The sequence below is a fragment of the Protopterus annectens genome, chromosome 3.part1 (assembly GCF_019279795.1).
Source record: "Protopterus annectens isolate FY-2018-M chromosome 3.part1, PAN1.0, whole genome shotgun sequence".
Classification (NCBI taxonomy): Eukaryota; Metazoa; Chordata; order Ceratodontiformes; family Protopteridae; genus Protopterus; species Protopterus annectens.
The window spans coordinates 1848569710-1848590423 of NC_056732.1; the positions used below are offsets into that span (position 1 = coordinate 1848569710).

General features: G+C 40.1%; 1 protein-coding gene across 1 annotated transcript in view; it reads left to right on the plus strand.

The window, feature by feature from the left end:
• LOC122797920 (zinc finger protein 271-like) overlaps positions 1–18660 on the plus strand; it is a 161842-nt gene extending 143182 nt beyond the window's left edge. Inside the window, exon 5 of the mRNA XM_044066438.1 lies at positions 16606–18660. Coding sequence (XP_043922373.1) covers positions 16606–18449 — 1844 coding nt within the window. The 3' untranslated portion in view covers positions 18450–18660. The remainder of the gene's footprint in view (positions 1–16605) is intronic.
• The last annotated feature ends 2054 nt before the right edge of the window (positions 18661–20714 follow it).

Below are 20714 nucleotides of genomic sequence, written 5' to 3' on the forward strand. Positions count from 1 at the left end.
CCTTTGGGGCCCCTTTTTTTGGGGAGGTTATGGAGGGAGGGAAAACCTTTTCGGGGGGGGAAAACCCCTCCAGGTCCCCGGTTCGGGCGTCAGATTCTCCCGTACCCCCGCTGCATGTGGATCTATCCTCCATCATCCGACCATCGGGACAGCCTGCTCAAGCCCACCAGTTGGTTCCCTTGGAGGAACAGGACCCCGTTGACGAGCCCTCTTTGAACAGTCCCACTGAGGAGGTCCCTTGTAAACATTGGTGCAAGAGGAAGCACCTGGACTCCCGCGAGTCCGTTACAACCGACACAGAGTTAGATGAAGGGGAAGGTTCCTCAAGGTCACCCCCCGAGGATGTCTCCTTCGGAGACATCATGGAAATGTTGCGTATTAGAGGGGGGTGGTCTACCCAAAAACCTTCCACGGATGAATCCGTGTTCCTGGATGCGTTTGAGGCAGGTCCTTCTACCTCCTGGGTGTCCCCTCCGGCTGACCCCCTGGTAGACATAATTACTACCAGGGCATGGAAGGAGCCCGACACCGTGGAGCCTATCCCAAAGCGACCTGACAAGATCCTTAGCCCCCCAGTGGATAGACAGTCTTGGGCCAAGGGAACCCCCGTGGATGCAATGTTGGTGGCAGCTGCCACCAAGAGAGAACTCGCGCAGGAGAGTTCTTTGGTTCACCCGCCAGATAAGGAATCTCGGGCGCTGGACCGCATTGGGAAGCGGATGTTTAGTTCAGCGACCTTTTCTATAAGGGCTCTGAACTATATGGCACATACCATTAGACTGCAACGAGACTTAATTAAGGAATACGCTGCAGCCCCCCGGAGTCCATGTCGGTCGAGGACAAGAAAGTTTTCTCGACTCGTATGGCCACTCTGAAATCCATCTCTAACACATCCATGCGTCTACTCTCCCATGCCACGGAGGGAGCCGCTAGGGCCAGCGGAGCCAGGGTCATCTTGCGACGTCACTCCTGGCTCCGTCTTTGCGATTTCGCAGATCCCTTCAAGGCATCCTTCGCGAATGCACCCTTTGACGGATCTTTGCTCTTCGGCAAGACCGTTCACGAGATGCTGGTCCAAAGCGAGAAGGATGGGAAGACGCTGTCTGCCATCGGGGTCCGCTTCTCTAATCCCCAACGATCCTTTTCTAGGAATCAGAGAGGACAAAAGAAGCTGTGGTTCCATAAGTCCCAGCAATCCCATCCAGCTTCGGACCCCTCGTCCTCTAGAGGCAGAGGAGGACAAGGTGGATGCCGGCCCAGAGGCAGAGGGGGACCGCGTAACTTCGGGTCCAGGGAACCCTTCCCGGATAGACCCGCACAGCAGCCCTGAGGGCTTACCCGGCTGTCCCTCTCTGGAGGCAGTCGGGGGGCGGTTGTCAGAGCACCTGTCAAACTGGGAGTCCATTATGACAGATCGATGGGTGCTCCACATCATATCCAGAGGTTATACCATCCCCTTCATAAACCACCCTCCCTCGACCAAACTCCTCCCCGATGTTCCACCCGATCAAAGAGAGGCAGCGGCTTCAGAGGTCCTGAAGTTGCTAGAAAAAAAGAGCCATCCAGCCCGTCCCCCCAGACCAGTCTGGATTGGGTTATTACTCCAGGTTCTTTTTAGTGCCAAAAAAGATGGGGGACCTAAGACCCATTCTAGACCTCTCCGCTTTAAACCTGTTCATTCCCAAAGAAAAATTTCGGATGGTCACCCTCCAATCGATTCTCCCCCTTCTGTGGCAGAACGACTGGATGTGCTCTATAGACCTCAAGGATGTGTACTACCACATTTTGATGGACAGACGATCCAGAAGGTTTCCCCGCTTCCGGCTGGGAGCCAGTCATTACCAGTTCAGGGTTCTCCCGTTTGGCCTTACCTCAGCCCCCAGGGTGTTCACCAAGGTCATGGCAGTGGTTGCAGCCCACCTGAGACTTCAGGGCATTCAGGTCTTTCCATACCTAGACGACTGGCTCCTTACCGCCACCAACAGACATCAGCTCTGTGTGGCAAGAGATTATGCTCTGACCCTTGCCCAGAGCTTAGGCATCTCTGTGAACCTTCAGAAATCCTCTCTTTGCCCCATACAGGTCCTGGAGTTCATAGGGGCCAAGTTAGATACCCGCATCTCTTGAGCTATGCTAACTGCGGACAGGCTGAACAGCTTGTCATTTCAGGTGCTAACCCTTCTTCAAAGTCCGGCTCCGGCAGCGGAATTAGTCCTGAGGGCACTAGGATCTATGGCAGCAGCGATCAGTCTCTCCCTTCATGCACGTCTGCGGATGAGGGTTCTGCAGTGGACCCTTCAAGTTCAATGGTCTCCACTACTCCATCCGTTGAATACCCCAATTCCTCTGAGCAGAGTTTGCAGGGACTCTCTTCTTTGGTGGCTCCACACCCCAAATCTGAGAGAAGGAAGGCCCTTTGTTGTCCCTCCCCCCCAAGCCACTCTGACCACGGATGCTTCTCGCCTCAGGTGGGGGGGGCATTGTTCGGGCAGAACCGTCCAAGGCACGTGGACTCCCCTAGAGACTGCTTTGCATATCAATGTCCTAGAGATGAGGGCGGTGCTTCTAGCGTTGCAAGCTCTCCACAACCTTCTACCTCTGGGGACTATTGCAATCCAGATGGACAACATGTCAGTAGTCTGGTACATAAACAAGCAAGGAGGAACCAGGTCCTACCCCCTTTGCCGGGAGGCTATGAGAGTGTGGGAATGGGCGATATCCACCAACCGTTTTCTGGTAGCAACGCACATTCCGGGTCTGTCCAACATATTGGCGAACAAACTGAGCAGAGTGATTCTCACTCCATACGAGTGGTTTCTCAATCCATCAGCTGCGAAGCAGATCTTCTGCAAATGGGGTTGGCCTCGCTGCGATCTTTTTGCTTCTCCCTTAAACACAAAATGCAGCGAGTACTTTGCAATACTTCCCCCCGAAGGGGAGAATCCCAGAGACGCTCTAGTCCATGCTTGGCCGCCCGGTCTACTTTATGCTTATCCCCTCCTTCCACTCATGACAAAGTTCATACAGAAAGCCCGTCGGTTGGGGAGCAGAGTTATCCTCAATACCCCATTCTGGCCTCGCCAGATCTGGTTCCCTTACCTGCGGTCTCGCAGTGTATCTCCGCCATGGATATTGGATCCCATTCCAGACCTGATTTCACATCTGGTGGGATACCAACCCCCAAACCTGGTGAACCTCAAGCTTGCGGCTTGGTTGCTCCAGTTCCACTGATGGCTAAGACTCCCGGTATCTCATCTCCTGTTAAGGCCATTCTAGTCACAGCACATAAGCCGACTACTAGGAAAATTTACTACAGCAAATGGAAACGTTTCTCTGTCTGGGCTAAAGATAGAGGCCTGGATCCATTTACAGTTCCTATTCCTACTATTCTAGACTTCCTGTCACTGATCTTTAGACAAGGAGCAAGTGCTTCTACAGTTAAAGTGCAATTGGCAGCTATCTCCCATTTCCATGTGGGAGACGGACTAGGATCTTTGGCTTCTACAAGATTATGTAAAACCTTCTTGCGGGGCGTTTTCCTCTTGAAGCCTCCGGTGAAAGTGGTGTTGCCCCCATGGGATTTGACCTTGGTCTTACAAGCCTTGACAGGCCCACCCTTTGAACCCGCAGCTTTGATTCCGTTAAAATTCTTGTCTTGGAAAACAGCCTTTTTGGTGGCCATTACTTCAGCCAAAAGGGTTTTAGAACTTCAAGCTTTATGTATGAAGCATCCTTATCTCATTTTTCACAAGGATAAAGTGTTCCTCAGGACTAATCAGTCGTTCTTACCTAAGGTGGCTTCGGAGTCAAATAACAATCAATCAATAAACTTACCCGTGTTCTTCCCAAATTTTCAGAATAGAGGAGAACACAAATTGCATAAATTGGATGTGCACAGACAACTGCGTTTTTACCTGTACAGGACTAAAGATTTTCGCAAGTCGGACCAGTTGTTCATGTCATTTGCTAAATCGGCCATGGGTAAGGCCATCACCAAAGTGACTGTAGCAAATTGGATTTGTCAATGCATAGTTCACGGGTACTTGTCTGCAGGCAAACCGATTCCTATCGGAATTCACGCTCATTCTACGAGGGCTGTGGCCACCTCAGCAGCCTTCTGGTCCAGGATCCCCTTGGATGACATATGCTCAGCAGCTACCTGGTCCTCTTCTCATATGTTTATTTCTCATTATAAGTTGGATATGGTATCGAGAGGTAGGGCTTCCTTTGGCTCCGCGGTGCTTCGAAATATCCTTCCATAAGGCCTCCCAGGGTTTTCCCTAGGTAGCTGGGGACTCTGTCCCACAGGTTGCAGAGCAAATGAAGTAACTACTTCAGATAAAGAATTTATGTACTCACCATAACGTTCCATCTGAGTAGGTACTTCATTTGTCTGCAACCGACCCCCCCCTGCCATCCCCCAAACCTTTTCGGGACTCCTGATCACCAAAGAAATCTTTGTTCTGCTGTTAGGACAGTGATCTGGTGTTGCTTCCTCTTTCGAGGGTAAGAGTTGTGTAAAAAAAAAAAAAAAAAACTCGATCTGAGGTAATGTAGCACATAGCAGGGGATTATGGGTAGGGGGAGGAGCTAGGAGCTCGGATCTTGTAGCTTGGAAAGCTGCCGGCTCGGATCCGATATCCACAGGTTGCAGACAAATGAAGTACCTACTCAGATGGAACGTTATGGTGAGTACATAAATTCTTTTTTTGGTTCTAATAAAGTGTAGTCTGAGTTCTTTCTTAAATTGTATAGGGTGTATAATGGACCGTAATTGAGATGGGAGGTTATTCTATGCCTGGGATACGGTGGATTTATATAGTAGTGTACCTATAGTTTTTTTGGTTGGTAGATGTCGAGGAGTTGTTGGTTAGAAGTACGAACTGTGCAAATTGGTGTGTAGATGGATACCAAGGAGGAAAGGACAGGGCAGGAGGATGGTTTATAAATATAGAGTGAATAATTTGTAACTGAGATAGAAGTAGTTGTTGAGGGAGTTCTAGCCATTGTCGTGGGCTGAGTGCGAGACAGTGGTGTGAGTTATGTGGGGAGTTTGTGATGAATCTTGCTATTTTGTGGTAAGTTTGTTGTAGTTTGGCCAGGGTAGTGGTTTGAATATTGGTTAGTAGTGGGGTGGCGTAGAGAAGGGAGGGGAGAAGAAGAGCCACAGCCAGGGACAGTCTAGCATCAGAGGTCAGGAATCTACGGTCTCGGTAGAGCATACCCAGCTTTTGGTGATTTTTTTTAATACTTTGAAGGATGTGTAGGTTAAATTTAAGTTTGTCATCAATGATAGCCCCTAGAAGTTTTGTGTGGGAGTCAGGTTGTATGGTGGTGTTATTGGAGGATTAGTTGAGAAAGGTAGATTTTAGGTAAGAGAGTCTGTAGAAGGAATAACAGGAGTTTGGCTTTTTTAGGCTTTAGGATGAGTAGATTATCAGCTAGCCATTTTTCAACAGATAGAAAGGTGTCCTGGGTGAGAGTGTGAAGATCAGAGATATTGTTGAAAGTGCAGATGAGAGTTGAATCATCAGCGTACTGGATTAGAGCAGATTGTTTGCAAGAGGTATGAAGCTCATTTGTAAAGATATTGAACAGGAGTGGTCCAAAGATGGAGCCTTGAGGCACCCCAGTTGTCACTGGGAGGTAGGGTGAGCAGAAGGAGAGCCATTGAACAGATTCCTGTCTATGAGACAGATAACTAGAGAAGAAGGCTGGGGTGGAGGGAGATAAATTGAGGTTGGAAAGTTTAGTCAGAGGTAAGGGATGAGAGACAGTGTCGAAGGCTTTTGAGAGGTTGAGGAAAGGGCTGGATACTAGGAGGTTTTTATCACGGGCCTCAGCTATTATATGTGTAAATGACAGGAGGGCTGTAGAGGTGCTATGGTTAGGACGGAAACCATGTTGGGTGGGAGTGAGGATGTTGTGTTGAAGGAGATAGTTTAGGAGTTGTGAGTGTATACATTTTTCAGTAAGTTTGGAGATAGGAGAGAGGATGACAATTGGATGAAAGTTTGATGGGTCTGTTGAGATCCCCCCTTTATGCAAGGGGATAGTGAAGAAGGATTTCCAAATGTCTGGTACTGTTGCTTCCTGGTGAGATCTATTAATTAAGATGGATACTGGATAGGCTATGAATTCTGGAGCTGATTTGCAGAAAGTGGATGGGAGATTGTCTGAGGAGGGAGAGCTAGGTTTAAGCTTCAGGAGTGATTTAATATATGAAGTTGGAACTGGTTTGAAGGAGAAAATGTCACTGTTTTGTGGCTTGGGAGGGATACAGGTGGAGTTTGTGTTGCAGTTTGAGGGTGTAAGTTTCTGGACAGTGTCGATGAAGTGTCTATTGAGAAGGGTAGCAGTTTCTAGAGGACTGTTGTATGGGTAAGTGGAAGTGTCTATTGAGAAGGGTAGCAGTTTCTAGAGGACTGTTGTTTGGGTAAGTGAAGGGATTTGAAGGGGACCCAGGATTGAGAATTTTCTTTAAGGTGGACCAGAATTTCTGTGGATTGGTTTTGCAGTTATTTTGGGGAGAGTTGTAGTATGATTTTTGTCCTTACAGACGTCTTTTGACAAGGTTCCAAAGTTCTTTGTACTTGTGAAACAGGGAAGGTTGTTTGGTATTAGTCCAGGCTTTCCAAGTATTGTCACGTTTATGCAATGAGCGATTTAGTTTCTTTAGAAAGCCAGGGGGCAAAGTTAGATTTGATTTGAATATGCCTGGTAGGAGCTAGGGAGTTGAGGATATCTAGGAATATGCTATTAAATGTGTATACAGCATCATTTAGAGGAATTTGTTTGAGGATGGACCAGTCAATGGTAGAGAGGATAGAGTTGAATTGAGTAGTATTAAAGTTATTTAGTTTATGACAGTCTCTATAAGAGTGAGGTTTTTCTGCCTGGGAAGAGTGTTGTAGGATGGTAGTAGGAAGATGGTCACTCAAAGAGTTTGCTAAGGTAGTTGGCCTGTGGTAAAGGTTGGGTGAGTTAGTGAGAATCCAATCGATAGTCAAAGTGGAAGAGGTGATATTGTGTAGGCAGATGGGGATGTTATCAGTTGGTGGAATTCATGGAATTTGATACTGAGTTTTGGGGAGTTAGTAGAAATTTTGGTCCAGTTGATGTTAACATCACCTAAGATGATTGTTTTGTGGGGTATGTTGTGAGAGCATCATGCAGAAGAATGTTCTGAAGAGGAGTGAGGTTTAAGGGAAGGCAGGAATTGAACAATTTATGTAGTATTGGACTAAACATAGTTATAAAAAGAACATATGTGATCTATAATGTACGTAACTGAAAACATGTCGATATGGTTTGTTTTCTTTTATGTTAATGTATGCTTGCCTATGTCTTAAGTGCTAATTTAATAAAGGTGTTAAAAAATGGAATTGTCAGGTTATTAGGAGATTCAGTAGATTACCAGGTTTCCCACAGTAAAGAAAGTGGGAGTGGGGTCAACTGGTGGGCAAACGACAGCAGGTCTTCAGGGGTCACACAATAAATGCAGCAAGGATGTTAAGAGGAGACTGTACATTAGGTCACCCAAGCAATAATGCCCCACAGGGTGTATGTTATTGTGGAAATAACATGGTGTCTGACCTCGACACCCCTGGAAGGGTGTTACTTCCACAATAACACACACTGGAGGGCATTATTGTGCTTTAGAGAATGGCATGTCTATAAAATCACCGTGTTTTACTATTTATTTTTTATTGCTATTTTCTTTAATATATTTTTGATGTAAAATAGTTCTTGATCCTAATATTTCAAACTTGCTGTATTGTATGTTAATAGTATTGGAGGAAGCATTTTACATCCAAAATACAATGCTTTAAAAATAATTGGGTATTTACTTCATTTTTGTTCCCTTCCTCCTAAAACATTTTGTTCATTGGCAGTCATTGAAGAATGAAGTTACTAAATAATTACATACATTTGAGTTTCAGACTTTTATTTCCTTCAGTAAATTCATGCTGACACAAATCCTTTACTTAAGGAACTTTGTAATTTTATAAGAGCAATAATTACAAATGTGTTTCTATTTTAGAATCTTTGTTCCCCCTTTATTTTAGGCTTTTTTCAGATTTCTTCAGCTGAAAGTTCTAGAGGTATGCAAACCGCTTTACTGCTGCTGCTGCCAGTAGTCAGAACACTCACTCCCCGACTCCGTCTCACACGGATAACTCTGCTTCAGAAAATGCACGCTAATGGAAATCGCGTTATTATAGCAACTTTCTAAGTTTGTAAGAGCGATATTTAACATTCTTTTGTATTTTTGGTCCTTTGTTCCCCCTTTATTTTAGGCTTTTTTCAGATTTCTTCAGCTGAAAGTTCTAGAGGTATGCAAACCGCTTTACTGCTGCTGCTGCCAGTAGTCAGAACACTCACTCCCCGACTCCGTCTCACACGGATACCTCTGCTTCAGAAAATGCACGCTAATGGAAATCTAGCAACTTTCTAAGTTTGTAAGAGCGATATTTAACATTCTTTTGTATTTTTGGTCCTTTGTTCCCCCTTTATTTTAGGCTTTTTTCAGATTTCTTCAGCTGAAAGTTCTAGAGGTATGCAAACCGCTTTACTGCTGCTGCTGCCAGTAGTCGATCTCACTCGCTCCCTGACTCCGTCTCACATGGATAACTCTGCTTCAGAAAATGCACGCTAATGGAAATCGCGTTATTATAGCAACTTTCTAAGTTTGTAAGAGCGATATTTAACATTCTTTTGTATTTTTGGTCCTTTGTTCCCCCCTTATTTGTGTTTCTGTCCAGATTTCTTGTGCTAAGAGGTTGAGAGATACGGAAACATCTTAACCGATGCTGCTGCCAGTTGAAAGTTCGATCGCTCTCATTCTTCTCTCTCTCTCTCTTACACTCATACAAACATACCAATGCGCACACAGTCACTTCTGCTTTTGTGCACACATTCACTCACACACACAGACAGCAACGTAAACACACATACATGCACACGCATTTTTTCCTCTTTCATTTTTTTTTGCACTCGCTAAACAGCAAAGGTGCTGATTAGTGAGTGTAAAACAATAGCGCAATCACTCTCTCTAACTCTCACACATGCATACACTCTCACACAGAGATAAACACACACACATGCTTTTTTATTTTAATTTTTTTCTTTTTTATTTTACACTCCCTAAACAGCAGAAGTGCAGCTTAGCGAGCATAAAATAAAGCCGGCCATTAGGGTTTTTTTCAGTCCAAGCTCTACAGCAGCTTAATATCTTTCCATGAAGTGGTGGACTCATTTTTTCAGTGGGCATTACCTGTAAATTAACCTCTTGCTGTCGAATGTTCATTCTCCAATCGGGGTGCGATCTACAGGTCGCCCATTCTCTAAAAATATTATTGTACAGCAAACCAGTTCAGGCAGTCAGGAGGAAGGAACAACAAACCACCAAGTATTAATTATTTCTCATAATAAAGGCAGCAGTGCGATCATGAAAAGAGGGGCAGTCTATTGCCATGCATTTATTTTTTTCACACAACAAAGGTAATATGGATACTTAGGAGGAAGAAGTATAGTACATATATATAAGGTAGGGAGAAGTGTAGTACATATATATAAGGTAGGGAGAAGTATAGTACATATATATAAGGTAGGGAGAAGTATAGTACATATATATATAAGGTAGGGAGAAGTGTAGTACATATATATAAGGTAGGGAGAAGTGTAGTACATATATATAAGGTAGGGAGAAGTGTAGTACATATATATAAGGTAGGGAGAAGTATAGTACATATATATAAGGTAGAAGTATAGTACATATATATAAGGTGAGAAGTTTAGTACGTATGTATAAGGTAGGGAGAAGTGTAGTACATATGTATAAGGTAGGGAGAAGTGTAGTACATATGTATAAGGTAGGGAGAAGTGTAGTACATATGTATAAGGTAGGGAGAAGTGTAGTACATATGTATAAGGTAGGGAGAAGTGTAGTACATATGTATAAGGTAGGGAGAAGTGTAGTACATATGTATAAGGTAGGGAGAAGTGTAGTACATATATATAAGGTAGGGAGAAGTGTAGTACATATATATAAGGTAGGGAGAAGTGTAGTACATATATATAAGGTAGGGAGAAGTGTAGTACATATATATAAGGTAGGGAGAAGTGTAGTACATATGTATAAGGTAGGGAGAAGTGTAGTACATATGTATAAGGTAGGGAGAAGTGTAGTACATATGTATAAGGTAGGGAGAAGTGTAGTACACATGTATAAGGTTGGAGAAGTGTAGTACATATGTATAAGGTAGGGAGAAGTGTAGTACATATGTATAAGGTAGGGAGAAGTGTAGTACATATGTATAAGGTAGGGAGAAGTGTAGTACATATGTATAAGGTAGGGAGAAGTGTAGTATGTATGTTAAAGGTAGGGAGAAGTATATATAAGGTAGGGAGAAGTATAGTACATATGTATAAGGTAGGGAGAAGTGTAGTACATATGTATAAGGTAGGGAGAAGTGTAGTACATATGTATAAGGTAGGGAGAAGTGTAGTACATATGTATAAGGTAGGGAGAAGTGTAGTACATATGTATAAGTTTCCTCTTCTGTACAATGTAAGCAGCAGAGTTATATGAATGAGGACAATAGGTCACCATTGATTTCTTATTTTACACAGTGAAGGTACTGGATGATAAGAAGGGGATGGACACTACGTCAGTCAGTAATGACTCGTTTCACATAGTAAAGCCACTGCAAGTAATCAAAAGTGTGGGGACAGTAGATCACCAGTGATTACTTGTTTTACACCTTGAGTAGTGGGTGATAAGCGGAGAGGGTCAGCAGATGTTGCCAGTGATTAATTGTCTTTCCTAATGAAGGCAGTGGTTGACCAAGAGATGTGTAACAGATCATCATGCATTACTTCCTGCACACAACAGAGACAATAAGGGTAATATAGAGGAGATAGGGCAGAATATTAACAGGGAGTACTTTTTCAAATAACGCAAAAGGGTGGTTAGAAATAGAGATGATACTTTACTATAAAATGTGGGGGTGGTTCATGCATTCTTGTCAGTATGGCAGCATCACATGATTCACAGCACCATCAAAACTTTTTTAAATTGTCTTCCTGTAAGCTGTGATGTCAGCTGAAAGCTGCAGTCCATCAGGTCCTTTTCAGTGAAGCAAGGACCTGATTGGTTGAATCAGCCAAGGAAGAAAGTTTTGTCTGTGTGTGTGTGTGTGTGTGTGTGTGTGTGTGTGTGTGTGTTTTCCACTTCAAGGAAGTGATCCTTGCAGCGCACTTCCTGTGTCCATTGCCTTTAAAAAGGCATGTGTGTAGCAAGCATTCCTTTCACTTATTTTTCAAGAGAAAGTTTGCTTTGCTAATTGGATTTTTGGGAGATCATTTATTGAATTGCTGGTGGCATGGGGAGGACAAGGACTTCGGAAGAAAGCCTTTCAGCAGCAATCATTGGAACAAGCCATGGAGCTGCATTTTCAACTGATCTTGTAAGGGCAATTTTTAAAAGGTCTGAAAAATTGTCCTTTTAAGGACAAATTTAAAAAGGTTGAACTGGTCTGTGTGGTAACAATCAGGGTCAACCTTTAATTTAGTGTGAGTAGAGGATTTGTAGCAGCCTTCCACTACAGAAATAGGTAAGTTGCTTTGTTTTTTAAGTTTTTTTAGGGGGGAGGGGGTACAGGGAGATGAGGATTGTAATACTTTTTCCCAGAATTCTTGGAGGATTGGGGGTGGAGGGTGGAGAGGGGTTTTGGTTTGCATAGTTTTATTTTAGCTTTGTCCAGAATTCTTGTGTTACGAGATGGGGTGGCTTATCTGTGATAATTAATGCCCAGATTCTAGTTTTTTAGTCAGTCCTGCATAACAGCAGTCATATTTTTATTTATTTACTTTTGCTTTGTCCAGAATTGTGCTGAAAGGCTGTCAGTGGGCTGACAGTGACTGTGAAAATATTGCAGATGATGATTTAATGTAGACTAAACAGACCCTGTTATGCTAGTATTTACAGCCATCTCTTGTGCTATGCCTTTGTTCTATGATTTTTTCCAGAATTGCTGAGAGGTTAGGAAGGGAGTACAGGTTGTGAGAATGTTGTAGAAAGTCCTCATATGTGCTTGGTACTTTTTGCTCTCTGTCATGAAAAATTTGAGTTCATGCAATGCAGGCTAGTGCAGGACCTGTTCTAGCATCTTTGTAAGTTTATTAGAGGAGTGTTTAAATGCCTGTTGTTATGCCTTTGTCCTGCTTTTTTGCATTCTCCAGAATTGCGCTGAAAGGTTGTATTGATGGGATAGGAACTCTGAGAATGTTGCAGAATGCACAAATGTAATTTTAATGCAAACCCTGTTCTGCAAATGTTTCTGCATGTATAATAGCAATGTTTAAAATTATCCCTGATGTTTTGCCTTTTTTCTACAGTTATTTTTGGCTTTATCTAGACTTGTTCTCAGAGGTTAGGAGGATGGTAGGGGTTGTGAGAATGTTGCACTGTGTTCTAATATTTGTTTGCTATTTTTGGTCTGTTTCTCATAAAAAAATGTTCGTTCCAGCAATGCATGCTACTGCAAAATCTGTTACACTAGCATCTTTATTGGTTCATAAGCCAAATATTTTAAATCCCTAATGTTATGCCTTTGGCTTTTTTTTATTTATTTTGCTTCATGCATAATTACTGTGCTAAGAGGTTGGTGGTGGTTGTGTATGGGCACTGAGAAAGCTGTGGGACTGTTTGCTTATTTGTGGTCTGTCATTTTGGTTTTCTATCAAAGCTTTGAGATTGAAGTGAAGTAATACACCAAATTATGGGAAAACCCATTCAGTCATTTTATAAGTATTTTTAAAGGGTTTCCCTGATGTTTAGCTTTTGTCTTCTACTTAAATGCTTTGTCCAGAATTCTTGTGCTGAAGGGTTGGGGTGGGGGCTGGGAGAATGTAGAATACACAGGAATTATTATAATGCATGATAAAAAACTTGTTATATTATCTTTATGTTTAAAACAATGTTTAAAGTCTATCAATAACATTATATCTCTGCTCTGCAATTAATTTTGGCTTTATGTGGAATTATTATGCTGAAACATTGGGAGGGACTGGGTGTGAGAATTCTGACGAATGTACTGATGTTTTATTTCATACTAATGCATACCTATTGTTCTAGTACCTTTGTAAGTTTATAATAGCACTGTTTAAATCTATCTGATAGTTTACCTTTGTTCTGTGATGATTTTTGACTTTGTCTAGAAATATGCTGAAATATTAGGCTGGGGTAGGGGCTGTGATAATGATCTCCAATGTTGAGATGTTTGTCTGGTATTTTTGGTCTGTTACCTACAAGAAATTGTGGGTTCACGCAATGCATACTACTGCAAAATGTCTTCTAACATCTTTATTAGCTCAGAAGCCCAGTGTTTTAAAGCCCTAATCTTATGTCTTATGTGCCAAAAGGTTGGTGGTAGGGGGTGTGAGCTTTAAGACTATTTCAGACTGTGCTTGATATAGTAATCTGTCCCTCAAAGCAATTTGGTTTTAGAGCAAAGTTTGAGGATTGAAGTAAAGGGAAGGGGGCGTGGCCACATCTTACACCCTCCTAGGTAGGGCCCCAACATGAAAGTAGCTTAGGGCCCCCAAAATGCTATCACCGGCCCTGGGGCTGATATTGTGAGGGGCTTAACACATTACCAGATATTATACTGTTTCATGAAAAAGGGTAGCTGTGGTCTGCATGGGAGAATGTGCAAGTTGCACCATGTTAGAAGAACTAAGAGAGTGAAGTGCTGTTTTATGACCGTGTCTGTCTGTGTCATCATCAGGAATAATTATAAATTGTGTTGCAGATATCGACAGTTGTACATTGCAGTTATCACATAATGAGCCATTTGAAAATGTCTGAAACACTTCTATATGGTTATCAGCATATTTTTGTGGTTTGCACTATGTATCTACTGCTGCCTTAGTAGACTTTGTTCAACTTTTTGGGTGTTTTTCTGAGTCCTTCAGTCTCTATTTGCAAACGTGAGATTTTGAGCAATTTCTTTAACTCCAGAGTTTTCTTTGAAAAGATGCAGGTATGTCACAGAGTGTAATTATGTAATAAGTAAATACAAATAAACATCATGACTTCAGTCCTTCTTTATACTTAATAACAATAGTAATAAGCAACCATTATTTGCTATTACATCAGTACCAAAGTAGTAAAGCACTTATCTATAGTGTTTATACTGCGGCTATTACATCAGTAACAAAGTAACAAAGTACTTATCTTTAGTGATTATACTGAAGCTATTACATCAGTAACAAAGTAGCAAAGCACTTATCTGTAGTGATTATACTGCGGCTATTACATCAGTAACAAAATACTTATCTGTAGTGATTATACTGAAGCTATTACATCAGTAGCAAAGGAACAAAGCACTTATCTGTAATGATTATACTGAGGCTATTACATCAGTAACAAAGTACTTATCTGTAGTGATTATACTGAAGCTATTACATCAGTAACAAAGTGATAAAACACTTATCTATAGTGATTGTACTGAAGCTTTTAAATCAGTAACAAAGTACTTATCTGTAGTGATTATACTGAAGATATTGCATTAGTAACAAATGTCATCTGTAATTATACTGAAGCTATTACATCAATAACAAAGTAATAAAGTACTTATCTGTAGTGATTATACTGAAGATATTGCATTAGTAACAAATGTCATCTGTAATTATACTGAAGCTATTACATCACTAACAAAGTAATAAAGTACTTATCTGTAGTGATTATACTGAAGCTATTACATCAGTAACAAAGTAACAAAGCACTTATCTGTAGTGATTATACTGAAGATATTGCATTAGTAACAAATGTCATCTGTAATTATACTGAAGCTATTACATCACTAACAAAGTAATAAAGTACTTATCTGTAGTGATTATACTGAAGCTATTACATCAGTAACAAAGTACTTGTCTGTAGTGATTATACTGAAGCTATTACATCAGTAACAAAGTAATAAAGTACTTATCTGTAGTGATTATACTGAAGATATTGCATTAGTAACAAATGTCATCTGTAATTATACTGAAGCTATTACATCACTAACAAAGTAATAAAGTACTTATCTGTAGTGATTATACTGAAGCTATTACATCAGTAACAAAGTAATAAAGTACTTATCTGTAGTGATTATACTGAAGCTATTACATCAGTAACAAAGTACTTATCTGTAGTGATTATACTGAAGATATTGCATTAGTAACAAAGTAACAAATGTCATCTGTAATTATACTGAAGCTATTACATCACTAACAAAGTAATAAAGTACTTATCTGTAGTGATTATACTGAAGATATTGCATTAGTAACAAATGTCATCTGTAGTGATTATACTGAAGCTATTACATCAGTAACAAAGTAATAAAGTACTTATCTGTAGTGATTATACTGAAGCTATTACATCAGTAACAAAGTAATAAAGTACTTATCTGTAGTGATTATACTGAAGCTATTACATCAGTAACAAAGTAACAAAGCACTTATCTGTAGTGATTATACTGAAGCTATTACATCAGTAACAAAGTAATAAAGTACTTATCTGTAGTGATTATACTGAAGCTATTACATCAGTAACAAAGTAATAAAGTACTTATCTGTAGTGATTATACTGAAGCTATTACATCAGTAACAAAGTAATAAAGTACTTATCTGTAGTGATTATACTGAAGATATTGCATTAGTAACAAATGTCATCTGTAATTATACTGAAGCTATTACATCACTAACAAAGTAATAAAGTACTTATCTGTAGTGATTATACTGAAGCTATTACATCAGTAACAAAGTAACAAAGTACTTATCTGTAGTGATTATACTGAAGCTATTACATCACTAACAAAGTAATAAAGTACTTATCTGTAGTGATTATACTGAAGCTATTACATCAGTAACAAAGTAATAAAGTACTTATCTGTAGTGATTATACTGAAGCTATTACATCAGTAACAAAGTACTTGTCTGTAGTGATTATACTGAGCTTAAAATAAACCATGCAGTCCAGTGTTGCTTTGTCCACTAATTGTAAAATATGTCAGCTGGAATTACAGACTTGTATTTTGTAGTACATATGTTTAGCCTTTAATTGTTGGAGATTGTTAAAGGTTTAAAGCCACAGTGTTAGGAATAGTGGAATTAGCTATTATTATTTTTAAAATTTCACCTGATGTTATGTTCTCTTATTATGATTGTATTAGGCTGGCTTATTTGAAATGGGAAGAGTTTATCTTAGCTTTTTAAATACTCGAGAAACTGGAAATGAATATGAGGAATCCTTGCATTTTGGTAGGACTGTAGAGATGAGAGCTACAACGGATGTACTGTTGGAAAAATTTCCTGAAGATAATAAGAAAATAACATTGCAGTTAGCATTGTTAAATGTGGTTAGGAGGAGCAGTAAGCAATAAGAGGAAACTGTAGTTTGGGGGTGACAGATTCATTAGTACAGTTTTATTCAGCAACAGTTCAGTGGTTTTTTCTATAAGAAATTAAAAAAAATGTTTGTGTGGTAATGCATGTATTATATTCTCTAAACTTTCACTGCAAGTTATTATATAGTGACATATTTTTTTTTCTCTTAAGTCAACAGGAATGCAGACTTCAGCCAGTTTCAGAGTCCGCAGTTATCATTTGGGATACCCCTGGATTCAAAGCATGACACAGCTCTCCTGGATAAGATGTCAGTCATGAAGCAAGACCTGATTCAGCTGGATACTACACACCTGAAACATTTGGAAAATAACAAGGGGGTTATTAGGAAAATTAATCACAAAATGCATCTGGCAAATTGTGAAGGAGAAAGACACCGTAAAGTGCGTAAATACAAAACAATTCCAATATTTGACAGTAACAGCAAAACTGGTCAGTTAATCCATAGTGAGAAAAGGGAAAAAAATACCTTAGAAAAACATCAGCAAATAACCAGCAGAGTAAAACTGTACAAATGTACCACATGTGGCAAGACTTTTGCAGAAGAAAAAGGATTGTCAGTGCATATGGTTATTCATACTGGAATGAAACTTTTTAAATGTACCACTTGTGACAAAAGTTTCTCAAGGCAGTCATGCATAGAAAAACATCAGTTAGTCCATACTGAACAACATGATTTAATAGTAACTAATAGCAAAAAAATGAAAATTGTTAACCAGCAACTGTATAAGAATGCAACAGGTGACAAGAGTTTTACAAATGAACATTTAGCAAGAAATAATGATAGCCATACCCTGCAAAAATCATATACATGTACGATGTGTGACACGATTTTTAAAAGGAGGAATCACCTGGTAGCACATCAAAGTCTCCACACTAGGCAAAAGCCATATAAATGCACAATCTGCAGTAAGAGTTTTAGGCTGAAAAGTGGTATAGTAAAACATCAGTATAGTCACGCTGGGCAGAAACCCTATAATTGTTTCATGTGTGGCAAGAGTTTTGGACAAAAGAGTGTCATGATAGCACATCAATACACCCACAGTAGTCAGAAACCCTATAAATGCACCATGTGTGACAAGAGTTTTATATATGAAAGTGTTATGATACAACATCAAAATATCCACACTGGGCAGAGACCCTATGAGTGCATCCTATGTGAGAAGAGCTTTAGCTACAAAGGCAGTATGGTAAAACATCAAAAGAGTCACACTGGCCATAAGCCCTATAAATGCTCAATGTGTGAGAAGAGTTTCATTGATAAGAGTCATATGGTCAGCCATCAGAGTATCCACACAGGGGAGAAACCATATCAGTGCACCATGTGTGACAAGAGTTTTAGACAAAAATGTACTTTGATAAAACATCAGTATATCCACTCTGGACAGAGACCCTATAAATGCACCATGTGTGACAAGAGTTTTAGACAAAAATGTACTTTGATAAAACATCAGTATATCCACTCTGGACAGAAACCTTATAAATGCACCATGTGTGACAAGAGTTTTATATATGAAAGTGGGATGATACGACATCAGAATACGCACGCAGGACAGAGGCCCTATAAATGCACCATGTGTGACAAGACTTTTACACAGAAGGTTCACTTGGTCAGCCATCAGAGGATCCACACAGGGGAGAAACCGTATCAGTGCACCATGTGTGACAAGAGTTTTAGACACAAATGTACTTTGATAAAACATCAGTATATCCACTCTGGACAGAAACCTTATAAATGCACCATGTGTGACAAGAGTTTTACACAAAAATGTACTTTGATAAAACATCAGTATATCCACTCTGGACAGAGACCCTATAAATGCACCATGTGTGACAAGAGTTTTAGACACAAATGTACTTTGATAAAACATCAGTATATCCACTCTGGACAGAAACCCTATAAATGCACCATGTGTGACAAGAGTTTTAGACACAAACGTACTTTGATAAAACATCAGTACATCCACTCTGGACAGAAAAGACGATTAGTAAAGTAGAAGTTAAAGAAATAGAAGTTGAAGTTATGGAGTGCCTGTGAAGTGAAGGATTTAATGTAGAAGGCCTAAAACAGATTACGTCACATCATGATGGAGTGAGTCTCCAGAATAAGGAAAAGCAAGAAGATCAGGAGACGTGAAGAAGAAATATGGACATGGGAAAGGAAAAGAGATTTAATATGGTGTAATATTCATGCAAAGGAGAAAGCAAAACTAACCAATACAAAAAGAGCAGCACCAAAGATAGTTGAAGAAAAATATGGGGAAAATAATCCAGATATGGAAAGCTTTACAATACAAAAAATAGGAACACTAAGAATTAAAGTAGAAAAAGAGATTAGTAATGGAGATGTCAAAGAAATAGAAATTGAGGTAATGGAACAGCTGCAAAGGGAAGGATTCAGTGTAGAAAATCAAATGCAGAAAGCACCACAATAGGATAGAGCAATGGATATCCAAATTAAGGGGAAACCTGTGGAACAGGAAGTAACTGGTCAGGTGCCATATCAAGATAATTTGGAGCCTTCCACAGGAAACCAGTATAAACATTCATTTGAAGCTGGACAGCAAGGGAAGAAACAGGAAACTGTGGAAATTCTGATGCAGTCAATGTTGAGGAGTGATAGGCCAGTGAGTTCCCATATGACAGAACAACAGATGACACAGGATGAAACTGAAGAGAATGTGCCACAGGAAGATGCTATAGAACTTTCTATAGAATCTCCGCAGGAAATGGAAAACAAGGGATGTGCCCTCAGCATGGAATAAAAGGAGTTAAGAGAAGAGTTGCTTGATTTAATAGACAAAGAAACATATATCAAGATCAAGCAGAGAAATAGACTGCAGAAGGTTAATAAAACCCCAAAAGCCAGAAGCTTGAAAAACAAATGAACACAGTAATTAGGGCTGTCCATAGAGATCCATGTGATATAACAGAAGTAAACAGAATATATTCCTGTGCTGCTAAATTAATAACTGATAAAATTCTACCACAGGAACATAGGGTAGCAAGGGAAAAAAGGGGGCGAAAGCGAATACCATCATGGAAGAAAACTGTAAAGCAGCTAAGACAAGAAGTGTCATTGTTAGAAGATTATAGAAAAGGGAACAGATCAACAAAAATATTAAGAAAGATAGATGTGATAAAAGCAATGCGCAATATTAGAACAGGCCAGGATCTGTTATGCACTATTGGAGATAAACTACAAATTTCAAAACAGGCGGAATGACTTAGAAGATATGAAGATAAACATAAGGGAAAAGCACAAAATAAGCAATTTACTGATGACCCAAAAAAGTTTTATAGAAAATTGGGAAATAAGGTAAAAGGAATTGATAGACCGCCGAAAAAAAGGAAGTAGATACATTTTGGAGAAGTATCTGTGAAGATCCTGTGGAACATAACAAAGATGCTAAATGGATAGAAGATGTAAAAGAAAGAATAAGAAGTTTAAAGGTACAGGATATGAAATGGGATGAAATAACAGCCAGAGAGACTGAAACAAAGTTGAGAAAAGCCTCTAATTGGAAAACCCCAGGCCCAGATGCAGTACTTAACTTTTGGCTTAAAGTATTAACTTCTTTACATGAGGATCTAGCCATGAGCAAGAACTATTTATATGCGCACCCTGAACACACTGGTTAACAACAGGAGCAACAATGCTCTTACTTAAGAGTGAACCTGCAAGCTACCCTAAAAATTATAGACCAATAACTTGTCTTCCGATGACGTACAAAATATACAAGGGAATTGACGCTGACAGAGTTTATAGTCATTTAGAAGAAAACTCAATTATGGCAATAGGACAAAAGGGCATTAAAAGAAAGTCATATAGAACACCAGACCATTTGTTGTTAAACAAAGTTATAGTGGAGAATTGTAAGAAGGGGAAGAACCTAAGTATGGCATGGAATGACTACAAAAAAGCATTTGATAGTAACCCTCATTCATGGATAAAAGAGTGCTTAAAAGTGTATAGGATACACCATACACTGATTGACTACAATACAGTAACCATGAAACAGTGGCAGACCACTTTGCAATTAAGCCATGATAAAGGACAGATTATTATCCCAGGGATAAAGATTCAAAGGGGGATATTCCAGGGTGACTCTCTGTCACCCTTGCTATTCTGCCTTACCATTAACGCATTAAGCTGTTTACTTAACAGCTTAGGCCATGGCTATAATTTGTCTTCTAGAAAACAACAAAGTCTAATGACTTCTCACCTTCTCTATGTCGATGATTTAAAATTGTATAGCTCA